General features: G+C 36.8%; 1 protein-coding gene across 3 annotated transcripts in view; it reads right to left on the minus strand.

Annotated features, from left to right (window-relative positions):
• Window positions 1-200: 200 nt before the first annotated feature.
• The window catches only part of NISCH (nischarin), a 31,244-nt gene continuing 16,995 nt past the window's right edge, over window positions 201-14,449 (minus strand). For all 3 annotated transcript variants that reach the window (XM_086755204.1, XM_086755203.1, XM_086755205.1), the window contains 13 exons: window positions 14,092-14,160; window positions 13,457-13,642; window positions 13,125-13,253; window positions 12,547-12,660; window positions 11,602-11,710; window positions 9,083-9,204; window positions 8,232-8,287; window positions 6,436-7,752; window positions 5,839-6,013; window positions 4,487-4,640; window positions 3,922-4,050; window positions 2,814-2,975; window positions 201-1,597 (listed from right to left, as the gene is read on the minus strand). In XM_086755204.1, coding sequence (XP_086611330.1) covers window positions 969-1,597; window positions 2,814-2,975; window positions 3,922-4,050; window positions 4,487-4,640; window positions 5,839-6,013; window positions 6,436-7,752; window positions 8,232-8,287; window positions 9,083-9,204; window positions 11,602-11,710; window positions 12,547-12,660; window positions 13,125-13,253; window positions 13,457-13,642; window positions 14,092-14,160 — 3,351 coding nt within the window. In that variant the 3' untranslated portion in view covers window positions 201-968. The remainder of the gene's footprint in view (window positions 1,598-2,813; window positions 2,976-3,921; window positions 4,051-4,486; window positions 4,641-5,838; window positions 6,014-6,435; window positions 7,753-8,231; window positions 8,288-9,082; window positions 9,205-11,601; window positions 11,711-12,546; window positions 12,661-13,124; window positions 13,254-13,456; window positions 13,643-14,091; window positions 14,161-14,449) is intronic.

The following is a 14,449-nucleotide window of genomic DNA, read 5'->3' on the forward strand; positions in this document are numbered from 1 at the left end:
GATCTTTGGATTCCATGACTCAGCTCTCTTTCTGGACCAGTACAAACTTGCTATAGCAGAATAGAACTGTTTTCTTCTTTCATCTTGCTGCATATTTCATACTTTAAAATACACTCTAGGAACATAATATATGCTGCTGAACTGCCATACAGTATCCTGCAAACACAAGATAAACTTGAATAAAGACAAAGTCAAAAGAAAACTGTCAAATTACACTTTATTTGTATTGACAAAATAGGCAAAAGAAAGACTTTGTGTTCAGAGATACAAATTCATTATTTGCTGGCAAAATGCTCATATGCCCATGTTAGGTAGTTCCACTTTCAAGACAATACTGAGTGGATCTTTAAAAGGCAATTCTTTATCCTAGGATAAGGAAAAAGAATGCCCATGAAATTAATTTCACAGGAAAATTTGTCATCTGTTTGTGGCTCAAATTTTACTGCTAAGTTAATGATTGGCAGCAAATAATTACATTTGGCCTCAAAGAAAAAGATATGTAAAACTGTAAGATCATTAAATAATAAGCATTAGCAGCATACCCAAAATACTTCTTGTACAAAGAACATTGCACTTGAACATACACAAGCATTTACCCTTATTTACACATTAGAATTTGTATAGAACAGCAAGACTGATATATACAGAAAAATAGCGGAAACCTTTACAGCCCTAGACGACAGCATATCTAGTGTTGACTCCTTATTTTTTTCCATACAGTTTCCCAGGATGTCTCATGATTTTTTTTTTCACTATATACTATTGCATAAAAAATAGACTTTACAAGAAGTTCAGCCCCCAGTTAACTCTTTAGAATATTTCTATGTACTATTAAATGTTCACTGCACTAGGGAGTAAGGGAGTTCAGGTCAGCTCTTCATCAAAAACCAGAACTTGACAGGCACTGTCTATTTAAACACTGTGCTTTACCTTACAATAGATACTGAAATCACTTAGCTGTGCAGTAATTACCCAGTGAGCTCCAAAGGCAGTTCCCTACCACACAGGATCTCCCACTGTCTTGCAAGCAATGAAATCAATTTCTCCCTGCTTTCTGCACTTGGGATAAAGATGTACCACTGGATCTCTCTGCTCCTGCTGCCTTCTTGTTTAGCACTTCCTTTTGGGGCACCATCAGTTTCTCCAAAGTGATCCAGTGTCAAATTCTGCATCAGATCCTGATTCTGAACATCATCAAACACAAACGTAAGGGCCTGTGGATATGTCTGATAACCCATAAGTACTCTATCTAAATCTCGGATTCGTCTCCCATCTGCAAGCTGATACTTATCTCTCTTTGGTGGTTCCTTAGCAAATTCAGGTAGTGGGTAACTGATATAATCTTCGTCAAAGAGGAACAAATCAGTGCTGGTCAATATAAGTGTTTTAGGTTGAAGCGAACTAGTGTTTTGGGCAGATCCTTCAATGTGATTTACTTGAAATCCCAATACATACAGAAGGATGTTGAGGGACTGAAGATTAGTCAAACCATCCATCTTCTCTGCCACTAGAAAAGCAAGGTCCCCAATTTCCTCTTCATTTGGATAAATAAATTTTACTCTGCTAGAGTGAATCAGTTCATAATTCTCCATTTTTCCTGCAAGAAGCATACATTATTTTACTTCCATTTAGCATTATATAATACTTAATGCATTAGGTTAAGCAACAAACTTTGACAGCTGCAGTTGGAAGAATTCAAGTTTTGTATCTATTCATATATGGTTTTACTTACATACAATACTGGAATAATTTTATTTGGATTGTAGATTTCTACTGGAGTCTCTTGTCTGCACATTTCTAACCACATAACTAGTTCCAGGTGATGGCAGAAGAGGTAGAAGGAAATACAGCTGGATTCTCATATCAGAGATTATCCACCTCCCAGCTGACCTTCTCTGTCTCCTTCCCATTCTCTAGTTCTGAACTCACCGAAAGCATTATCAGATCAGTGAATACAAACAAAATCCCTGCTTCTTTTAAGCAAAGAGAAAAGGCAGAAATTAAAACAACAACAAAAAGAAAAAGACAACTTTACATTGTTTTTATATGTTTTTCATTGCTTTTATATCCCTATTGATGAGCACATTCCTCTGCTCCACACTACATTCTGGAGTGCCAGGAGGTGACACTGAAGTCCCTTATTCTCCATAAATGCTGAAATACAACGTAGCAAAACTTGAAGGAAGCATGCCTGCTTTTTTCATACAAATCAATTAATCTAATAAAAAGATTATGACTTTCCAAAATTTCCACTTTCTGGGCTTACACAGCTTCTCCTTAAAACTTCATAACAGTCATTCTTCAGGAAAATGCCATTTATCTTCTGCTTTCAACTGGCTTCAGAATTCTAAGCAAAAAAGTTTCACCTGAACCTAACACACCTTAAAAAAAAAATCTAGTTTTCACTTCACTACATTCTCACAGAATGGCTGAATTCTTTTATTTGACCAAGAAAAAAAATGTAACCTTCAGACTTTGTTACCTTCACTGTTCTTTGACTTAACAAGACTTCATAGGTTAGGCTGAAACTTGCAGTGGGAGCTACACTAGTACACACCCCAAAATACTGTATCAGAAGTGCTGTTTCTGCTGGACTAAAGCCATCATTAACTTCACAGGTACAAGACTGTTTATATTTAACAATTTTGCTCAGATAAGGCACATGTAAGATAACTCATAGTTTGGCTGAAGTATCAAATAGTAAACAATTGATGCATAAATTTCCCTCAAGAGAGTTTTTAATCAGTACACTTTAGATGATGCCCTAAGTATGAAGCCTAAATAACCCATGTCATGTAGAAAAGATCACTTGCCTGTGTTTTTACTCCCAAATTCAGAGTAGAAGTCTTTATCTACTGGTTCCGGTGAAGGTGTGCGTGCAAGCAATGACAGAACTGCCATAAGCTGCTGTATGAAGGCGTGAGTGTTGTAACTGTCTCTTGTCAGGCAGGTGACTATATGGTCTGCAGAGTGTCCTGAAGGAAGACAGAATATAAACCATTCACACACCTGTATGTGGCATTATCATTATTTCTTAAACCAACATGGAACTGTCACCAAAAAAAGATTTCTTGCAAGGACTATTTCTCCTGTAAACATGCATCATTATTCAGAAAGCTTTCAAATCCTTGGAAGAACAACAGGATGCTCACAAATTCCTCAAAAAATGATGAATATAATTTCTCTGATTTAAAATATGAGGTACGCTTACATATAACTGTTTGACTACTGTTGTACAAGTCCAACCTCGTCATCATCATCTTATCATTAAAATTTATCTTACAGAAAAAACTGTCCTCAGTTTTCTTGTTATATGTAAGGTCACTTTAAATCATTTCCACAAGGTAGATTTTTTTCTTTCCCCCCATCGAGGTCCCAACACAATCAGAAGATGTTTCAGAACACAGGAATGGCTTACATATAGGGGGACTCTGAGGCAAAGCATCAGCCCAGAAACTTTACCCATGTTATTGCCATCAAATTTTAAGTTGACATCATTACCTTCCATAAACTTTAAGATCTCATTTTCCACCCAAAAAATAAACTATCAACTATGCATTTTGCAACATGGGCAGTACCTTGATCTTACTCTTTATTGCAAGAGAAAGCCTCAGAACAAGACAGTCTTTAGTTTTCCCTTTTGATGTGTCATTGAGACAGTAGAATTTTTAAAAGCACTTGTGGGAGCAATGCATTCACGATATTAAGCTTCCCAGTTACCTCAATTACAAGATATTGCAAGATAGTATTATCAGCCTACTGGTACAGCACCACCAGTGTTACCTTAATTTATTTTCTTCTAAGAAAAAGAAGCAACAAAATATATTTTTGCATATCACAAATAAAAACCGGAATCGATCTAAGACAAGACTAAACAGACAAAACAGAACTAGAAAAACTTAAAGCACAAGATGTACTCACCAGTAATCCTGAAGTATTGGTCAAACAGGCCAACGTTTACTGACTGCAGGTCATTAAGTTTTAGCACAAAGCAGCAAGAGAGGTGGAAAGAGCTATTGTCATAATCTAAGTTTTCTTTTTTCCAAAAATCTGTTGAAAAATGATATACAATAAAAAAGTCAAAAGAGAATAATTATTATTGTTCTTTCCATATGCATAATTTTTATATTCAAATTTTATATTCAAATCTTATAGCTATATCACACTTGAAGGAAGAAATTAGGAAGAAGGTGGGAGTAGCGGCTAATAGTGATGCTAGGGACTATGAAATGACATCTGAGAAAAGCATGAGAAAACCAGCACATGGAAAGGTCTGTTTGAGAAGCAGTCATGACTCAAGACCTTGATTTTTGAACATAAAAGCATCACATGAGTACTTGGCATACAGTAGATTACGCCAGTCTCTTCCCTCAACCAGGAGGTCCAAGTAAGAGTATCAACCAAAACTGGTACTTAAACTGAAGACAAACACAGAGACAGGGATTAAGTTGGTAACCTTATTAAAGGACTGAAATAACTATTTTACCTGACTGGTGCTCATCAGCATGAATGAAAGAATCATCCAACAGAAAGTAAATAGCTTTTGTTGAGAGAAGCACACAAGCCATCACTTCCACATTGGGAGTCTTGTAAAATAGAACTGAAGACCACATGAGATGTCTCAACTCTTCATTTTCCACCTAATATGTAAATTGTATTTCATAGATCACTTGCACACTTTGATATTTCAGATAGTTTCACCATCATAGCAGCAACTTTGGACTACTAGAAAAACAATTTCAAAATCTGAAGCATCTGAACATGCTATAGTCAAAGAGCAAAAGTTCACCTCAAAGCTGCTGCATTTAGCAGCTTTGAGTTGAACAGAACAGTGCTCTACTGAAACCATCTTGTGTTTATATAAGAAAATTATTTTTCTGTTGTAGTCTAATTATTCCTTTTTTTTTTCTGACCAAAACAAGAAAAAATAAGAACATCTAGTGCACAAGAAAGTCCTTCTAGAACAGACACTGCAGTGCACCTCCTTAGCCTCAACAAGTCTATTGAGCCTTCAGATGCTAATGAGCAGTTGGATTCAAAGATCCTTAAGAGAGGACAGAAGCACAGCTTGCCACTACAGCTGCTGTCCAACTAGGCATCTTCCCAGCTTGATGAGCTTATTATGAATCCTCAAATGAGTCACCTGCTTTCTTTACCACCTTCTCTTAGTGTAAAAAGAGAAGCGCAACTTATAATTTGTGCTTAAGAGACTTCGAAGTGTGATAAGGGAATAAAAAAAACCAGTCTTTCTTATTGAGCTTTTCAATTGACATTTGTACCCAGGCCACAATGATTTCTCCCAAAAAGTCACATCATGAATTTAAGGTAAGATTTGTACTTTTAAATTTTATGTTCCCTACAGAATATAAATCTGTTTTTCACAAAGTAGGTTTATCTGCTCATGTTTCTGCAGTATGTACAGCCATGCACACTGTGTTATATTTGTGCACCTATATTACACAAAGGAGTCAGGACACTTTTTTTGATTCAGCCAGATACCATCACAAAATAATTCCACTCCAGTGATTTTCTTTCCTTTTGTCACTTTAAAGAAAAAGGAGGAATATGCAAGGAATAATCATATATTCAAGACACACGCTAATGTACACTCCTGCTCTGCATCAAGGATCCTGAAGGCAAAATATGCCTGGCAGGATCCCAATTGCTGTAGTGGGGAACCCAAAATGGAGTAACACAAACAATTTTTGACCAAAACACTACCAGGTTTTGCAGAGTGTAAATCTTGTTTTTAAGTTTGATCAGGAAAGTTTTTAAAATACTGTTTAGTACTGAAAGGCCACAAGGCATCTTTCTATACACCTGGTCTAGGCACAATACCTCTGCTATGTTGCCATGGAAAAACTCAACTAGGTCATTTCCTTTCAGCCCAGCCACATACTGCAGAGACACAGAAACATGAAGGTGAACAGGAATCTGGTTATCTTCTGTTAGCTTCTGCATAAGAAATTCAGATGGATATAAAGATGACAGCATCAGATGAGGCTTGCAAAAGCTAGAAGAGATCCAGAAAACACATAATCAAAACTTAAGAAAATACACAGCTCTTCCCCTACAAGAATTTATATTTCATTCAGAAATCAGGAACAGGCAACTTCTATTCTTAATAGTTTACTTTAAATTATTTCTCTTGAGCATAGCTGTCAATTTGCTATGACCTCAGCCTGTAGGGCACATGAAATATGAAGTCTCCTTCCATAAGAAAATACATTTTATATTGCAACAGTAAAACAAAACAGAAAAAAGAGGTAGACAGGTACAGTCCAGGATAACCATTCTTACGTACTACAGACTAGCAGAATGAAAAAGTAATTCAACAGTACAGGCCAAAACCAATTACAATGACAACGGCAAACACACTGGCTAGGCCACATTAACATCAGCATAGTGCCACAGACCTCTCATGGGAACTGTTACCTTGCTGACTGACCATGGCTGTCTGCCTCCACAATGTGGTTTCTAACAGCATCTGATTTGCTTGAAGCTTTGAAAATAATAATAGTCTTAACATCCTGCAGGAGTGTCCTTAAAAGACTGTAGATTCTTAGGAAGTGAAATTTCTCATGAGGTAGAACAAACACTGCTGTAACAACTCTGTATCCAACGAGCAACTCCAGCACATGTCCATCCAAAAATGACCCCTTCTGCTGGATGGAACCATGAGTCGGATGCAACACAAGTGATGCTAACGGAATCCTGTTCAGCTTAAATACACTTCCCAACTCCCCTGTGCCTACACATTTACCTGGCAGTAAACCAAAATCCACCTTTACTATGTACAAATGCTGCGGTGTTAGAAATATCCAACACGGATGGACCACACAGGGACCCTGGTCAGAAGATCTATACACTGAAGAATAAAGTGCAGAACACAAAACATTTTTTGACCATTCTTTGTTGTTGCCAACTGACTCTGGTTGACGAAAGGTCTTCTGAACATTGGTTTTATTCCCATAAACAAGATATGTTGGGAAACAACCTTTTATTTCAACATCTTCTGCTGAAATGCAATTCAATTCCATAAGCTGACAGAGAAACTCTTGGAGGTTTGCTTTTCCACAGTACAATGTGGAGCTTGGTAGCACTGATGTGTAGTGTTGAGAGCAACATGCATTTAAACAGGAATAAAAATCTTGAAGATTCTGGGAGTCTGAAACAACAAACAAGTAGTTGTCACTGTTTTTCAGCCTCAGTCTTAAACAGATTTCTGGCAGGAGAAAGTAAAATTCTGTTAGATCAGTATATGGAAAACATAGTGTTAATTTCAAGGCAGAAGTGATGTGCTGGCAATTTCCTCTTAATTCCTGATGAGGAATCTCAAACACAGCTAGCAAATCTTCGGTCAAAACCAAACAGGAAGCAAACTGCCTGAGTCCTTTATGAATGTGAATAGAAAAACTCCAGAGAATTTTGACTATGTCAACACTCTCCACTGCTATGTTGCCAGTTGACTGAGTGTCTGAAGTAGTGCTGAACTCAAAAGTCTGATCTCCTTCATGAAGTCCCATTTCAAAATATCCATCTTCTTTGTCTGCGGTTCTGGAATCACCCGGAGGGCTTCCTTTACTCTCTGTAAAGGAGGGGAGTGATCTCTGCACAGTCTGCACTATCAAGGCAGAAAGGTGCTGGATAAAATCCTGATTTGTGGCAGTATATGACACACAATTAAAAGGCAAGATGACGGTGTTACAAGGGTCGGGCACCATGTAGTGTTCTTCCTCCGAATGATTCAAACTTCAAAAGAGATAAGGCACAGTAAGTACAAGTTTGAGCTTGAAAACACTCATAGCTACCTACAATTCATGGTGCTGCTTATTACTACAGTTAAGTCAGTGTCATTTGGTAAAACGTCTTCAATACTGCACACAGCCATTGATTTTGAAGGTTGGTAGCATGTAATTCTATACAAAGTAAAAACTAAAATGTTTAACTCATCTTCCATTTCCCATCCCCAATAAGCATATCCTTACCAGTTGAAGCTTTACTTTACTATACAGTTATTGCTGGTTTTAAAATTACCAACTGCATTCCAGTATTCAAAGGTTAAAAAGACTTTACACTATTAAATTGATTTTGGTTCAAAAAAAAACCAGAGGCAGCACACAATTAAAGAAACTGTTTTGACTTAAAGGCCAGGTTAAAAAATGCAGCATCCACTGTTATTACCCGAAGGTTAAAGAGGATTTAAACCAGAACTCATACATCTAGCTTACCACATATGATGACCACTTCCATACTCTTTGCATGAATTCAATAGAGAGGCAGGTGTCTGAGAAGAAGAAAACATCAGGAAGCTATCAGCTACCTACAGTTGCTGTCAGACTTCAGCATACATGCAAAGCAAAGTCAATACTGGCTTCTGCTTTTTAAAGCTAGCCAGCTCACTGCAAAGCCGTGACTGTCGCACTCATGGGCAGCTGAACAGCTAGCCCTTGAGGATCCTGCAACACCATCTATTCACTTTAGGCTGGGCATTCAATTAGGGCAGGAAAACAAACTCTGCTGCTGACTTCAGAACAGATCCAACCTTTCAGCACACTACAAATTTCTACTGAAGTAGTGCAAAGTGAGGCAAAAAGATAAAGGAACTTGACAAAGATCAACTACACTAGTAGCAAAGGAAGAGATTCCCCAAAGTCTTGCTGTCTCATTCCTTGAAGCCATGCATATGAAGAGTATTTCCAAGACAATAAATGAAATCCCAATACAGAAGTTATCAAACAGCAAGAGTTTGAAGAAGACAAATTAAAACCATTACTTACCGACAGGGAGAAGGCTCTTCCATTCTACTTACAAGTATTTAAATTGATATTAAATGATGTGATACTAACACAGGGTAAACATCTCTGTCATGACAACAATTCTCTTTGATCATGCATTTAATTTACAAGGTGGACCAATCCCTTCACTCAAACTTGGGGCTACCTCTTTTTCCATTGTAATAGCTTTGAGAATCAAAAAATACTTTGCTATGGATTACTATGATAAGAGAAGTTTAATGTTAGAAACAAGCTTGCAAATACATTTTAAAATACCATAAAATAAACAGAATGATGACAATTACCTGATTTTTACATCTGGAGTCTGGTGTTTCAAAGGATCTCTGGGGAACTGTATGGTCTGTAGGAGTCGAATCACTGGATTGCCAAAAACCGCTGGCTAGGACTGTTTCTTCACTAATTATTTCTAGAACAAATATAAACAGCTCTTAAATTCATTGAAGTAAAACCAAACTTTTTTGAACACCAAACGCTTGTTTTGCAAGCTAACAATCAATTTACATCTCAACATCTGGTGTAAGTATTCATAACACGATTTAGTTTTAACAGAACTAGTCAGTTTTGTTAATACCAACCCTTACTTTTACCAAATCATTGCCAGGCTGGCAAAAGCACAGCAGAGCACTCTTTTAAACTTTGTTACATTCTCTCAAGTTTATGCAGGCTTCAAGTGAATGAATATAGTATCTGTGTAAAACCTTCAACCAGACTCAGAAGGTCTGGCCCCTCAAATGCCACTCAAGACAATTATCTCACCTGATCCGGAACCTTTTTGAAAGGTTCAAAGCTGAATTATCAGTAAAAACTTACCATGGATGCATATAAGCTAATATTCTCAAACATTTGACTTTTTGCATGTTTGACATTCACAGCATTGGACTGACACAGAGCAGATCAATGCTCAGTATTAACACCACGCTGGACAGCCAGCTTAAGTATACAAATGTAGAAATAAACCACAGAATTAGTGTGGATATGCTTCTGGCTTGAGTGTAAGAACTCCTGCATGTATCTTTCTGGACTGATAGTGAAGTTTAGTAGATCACACCAAACCATCTCATAGTCAGAGGAAATAAGAGGTATTTATTACTTGAACAAAATACTGTGTTAGCAAGAAGGAAACTCAAATTGACAGGAAAAACAGTACACGACAGCATTATTTTTGGTTTTCTGTTTCCTATACAAATATTTAATCTTTTTCCATAAGCCACTTGCCAGTGACATTTAATTTGACTAATATGTTACGGAAACAGATGGTGTCTAGAAAAACTGCAGAGAAAACAATTCATAGAAATAACATATCAGGAACTTAATTCCATTATTCATGATTTAAGGTCTAACAGTGAAACTAATTGCCTAGCATATTTCCATTTTTAAAAAATAGATTTATCAAAATTAGTATTTTAAGAACAACCCTTGATAGCTAAATATGTAGCAAATAATCAATTTCTATTATTAAAGCTGAGAAACAGCCTGCCCTAGTCCTCATTTTCCCACTCTTTATAAAAGCCTTCCCCAAGATTCTACTACAGGAACTTTACAGAAAAGGACTACAGTAAAACCTTGAATCTTACAGCAGTCTTTCTATAAAACTCCCAATTACTTCAGAAAGAAGGATCTAGATTTTTTTCCTCCCAAGACTTTTGTTCCTGAACATTTGCTGTAATAGAAAAAGACTATTGACAAATAACTTCAGCAGTCACAGCAATTGCTAGCATGCATTTTTGCAGTTAGTCCTGTAAAAAACTGCAAGTTATATTGACAAACTGCCTCAATCCTGCAACTTAAACACTTAATACTTAAAGCAAGCATTGACTTCATTTTGGAAAAGCTGGCATTCTACCTCAAATGAAAAGTGATCTAGAAGGGCTACAAAGGCAAATGAAGTCCATAAATAGCAACTAAATCTGTGACAAAGTTGTCTGTCCTTTAATCAGATGCTGTCAGAACAATTTCATTTTTACAGAGTGAACTAAGAAACCCCTACTGATTTTGCAGAAATCACAGCAGTAGACTTTTCTCAAAGATAAAGCTTTTCAGGCATGTTTCTCTCCTCCATCCACTGATTTACTGGGAAGATTAAGCTGTTTCACCTGAATTGCTAAGAATGTAATCCCTGCTCTTTTAAAAGGTTACTAACTAGTCTCCCACTATTCAAATCCTACCTCACGTAAGTCAGTCTTACAGGCTCCTGCAAAATATGAAAGATAAGCCATTCTTCTAAGCTCCTAATGCAACAGACACTTATTTGAAACAAACAGTAAAAATAATTTTCAGGTAATGTTAGCAGATGCTGTAGAGCACAACAGATGTGCTGATATCACAGGCTCAGACAGAACACTAATCCCACAATTGTCTTACTCATCTCCTTTTTCTGTCTTCCTTCTGGTTTGACAGAAATGCATCTTGTAAAAAAGCTATAATGGAAAAGATGCTGCTTGAGCTCACATTTTGCAGGTAGAGAAGCAGTTTTAAAACATGTCTATACATGCCATGGCTTTCCATTAAGGCATGTATCTAAACTAGGAAAAGATACATAGTCCTCTGCTGGTGATTTCTGCAGGATGGTGCAGTAAAAAGTCCTGTACCCAAACTTCCACTACAGTTAATTAATACTACGGTGCACAACAGGTCAGTTTTGCCAATTCACATACAACTTCCACTTTCTAAGACAGTACTAACAGGTCATTGTTTTGTCTTGGTAAGCCCTATATCCATGCACATAATATTCATGTATATCAATGCAGCTTAGAAAAGCAGAACCAAGAGGCTCAGCCCAGCAGCACGATACATACATGATTACCTTGGCTGGAGCTGACAGGACGAGGCAGAGAGGGAGAGGAAGGACGAACAGTAAGAGAAGAACAGTTTGACTTGGAGCTGGCAGCAGTGAGCCTGGAGTCCTCACTGATCTAATAAAGAAAGTATGCAGTGATTAAAGAAAAACCTAAATACACAGGACACATTAGATCCTAAACTAAACTAAGTGAACACAAGCTTTCTCTATTTTAGCAAAAAGAAAGTGCCAGCTTTTTCTTTTTTTTTGGAAGGGTGGGGTGGGGGGTAAGTGGGGGGTGGGCAGGCCACATTCTGAAGTTTCTGTTTTCACACTAAGTGGAATTCCACTAAGAATTCATTTAGAGAACTCATTCTGATCACTGACTAATCACTGTATTGACAAAACTAGCAGTGAGTTTCACAAACAAGAGAATGAAAACAAGATTTCTACACTGTAGGAACAGAACAGGTTCTGGCAATAATTTTATTACCGAAACAAGACTAACGAACTACACAACACACACACACAAATGACAGGAGGCAAGGCAGATGCAGATTTCTGACTCTTTCCCACTGCTAAATACCCACAAAAAAGCTTGGGAAAGTCATTTCAGTACTCTGCGACACAAGCAATAAAATCACACCTCTGCAATAATTGTGTAAGACGTAAAATATGGCTGTTAAGGTCAACCACATTCATTGTGTATACCATTAAGTCACTATCTTTTCCTCCCACTTCCTCTCTCCCAAGCCAGTACAAAAAGGAAGGTCATATAATTACTGAACTTACATTGAAAACTGAACAGAAAAAAAAGGCAACATTACAAGTTCGTACCACATTAAAGCACAAAGAAACCATAAAAACTTAAATGCTAAGGAAAGTCTAATGAATTTCGCTTAGATTTAATTTGTAGAAGTCTTTTTATAAGTTCCTTTTGCACATAGCACATTCTACTCGTCTAAAACTCACCTTTTTATCAGAGTTGCTCAGTTTGTATTTCACCTCCTTCGCTTTTTGAATAGCTTTTAGCACTTCCACAGTGTCTAGTTCCTTTTCTGTGGTAACAATGTTATCCAAACAGACCTAAATAAAATGTTAAAACATCTAAAAATGTTGAAAACAAGGCAGCTCTGCAATTTTTTGTTAATGTAATAATAAAAAATTAGCTTAGCTTAATGCAAACTACATGCATCTTTGTAACCATCACACAAAAACAACTACCACACCAGACCTTTGCTCTAACATGATATGAATTTAATGCAAACTCAAAAATGCTTGGCAAACATAACACTCTTCTAGCACAACTCTGTTTCAATATTACCGTACTGTTACCCAATGAAGATAGCCTAAACTTTAATTTAGATCCAGGAACACACTTGAATAATGTTAATATGGTTTCATTCTCTGAAGAACTTCTCCAATGCATACTAAAAACTCACCGGATTTTTTTTGAACATTCACACAAATTTCCTCACCAGACTTAACTTAAAAAAAAAAAAGATTTTTTCAAATGGCAGCTTCAAAGAAAGAAGTGCAGCGTGGCTTACCTCTGAGGCTCTGTCCCCAAACTGAGCAAGTACTTTGGTCCGGTAATCAGGGATGATGCTCAACGGATTGCTGGATAAGATCACCTTTTCTAAGCACGGGAGGTTTCCTATATTTTTCACTTCATCAATCTGAAAGTTTTTTAATAAAAGGATGAATACTAATTGGCTAAATGCAAATAAGCATACAGACTGAGCATTTCTTGCATAAATTACATATACATGATAACCAGGAAGAATCACTACAGCCACTTTTATTTGCAGTTTCACCCACTAAAAGAAATTGCTTGTGATCTAAAAAGTACAATTCAATTTGACACCAAAGATCAAGTTACCTGTTCTATTTTGTTGTTGCTCAGATCCAAGTTGACTAATGAGTACAGTTTGTTAAGACCACACAGTCTTTCCAGCTGATTTCCTGCTAAATTCAGAGTTTTGATGTTTCCCAGTTTTGTGTGAACACCTTCTAGTGATGTCAGCTTGTTGTAGGATAAGTCCAGGTGAACAAGGTTATAAAGATGCTACAAAAGCACAGAAAATTCACATCATACATCAATTCATTAAACAATGTCAATGATATTGTATTATGGCTTGCTCATTTTTTGTGCAGTGTTTTCATACTGGATACTGTCTAACATAAAAACATGACAAAATTCTTTATTACACAGATCCAAGCTTGTAAAAAGGGAACCTCCTCAACGGCATTTTTACCAACAGACAGATACACCTTGCTGTGAGTGAATTTAGTTAAGAACTAAATGTTGCATGTCAATATTGTCAAAGAAATTAAAATAAACAGAGCAAGTAAGAAATGCACCGTTAAAAGAGTACTTGATGTTATAAAGTGTAAGATATTTGGGCTTAAACTATTCTCCACAAGGAAGATGAGTGACAATTCTGAAACAGGGAAATCTGTGTTCTAAGGTCCTGGGCAGTTTGGAAAAAGATTCACTTCAAAAGCATCACTTACCTGTAAATTTTCTACCAGTGACACCCCATTGTGACTCAAATCCAGGAATTCAATCTTTGGAATTAATTTCTAACAGAGGAGGAAAAAAATGCATGTGTTAAATGCATTTTAGCCTATAAATCTGGCCATACTTCCTTCACTATCAGCTGACCAACAAGCAAAGGAAAGGTATCATCCAATGAATAGTCTCTCTCTTCTCAGCTTTCAGTATTAAAAAAAGCATTCTATATGGGCTAGTGCAACAAAGGAGCTGAATCTTGCTCTTAAGGAAACCACATTACTCTGCAGAGCACGGTTAAGTTTTAATATGAAATCTGGTTTCTCACTGAAGACAAATCAAGTTGCTCCCAGTTTAGCC

Source organism: Chlamydotis macqueenii, chromosome 10 (genome assembly GCF_036417535.1).
Source record: "Chlamydotis macqueenii isolate bChlMac1 chromosome 10, bChlMac1.mat, whole genome shotgun sequence".
In the NCBI taxonomy this organism is placed as follows: Eukaryota; Metazoa; Chordata; class Aves; order Otidiformes; family Otididae; genus Chlamydotis; species Chlamydotis macqueenii.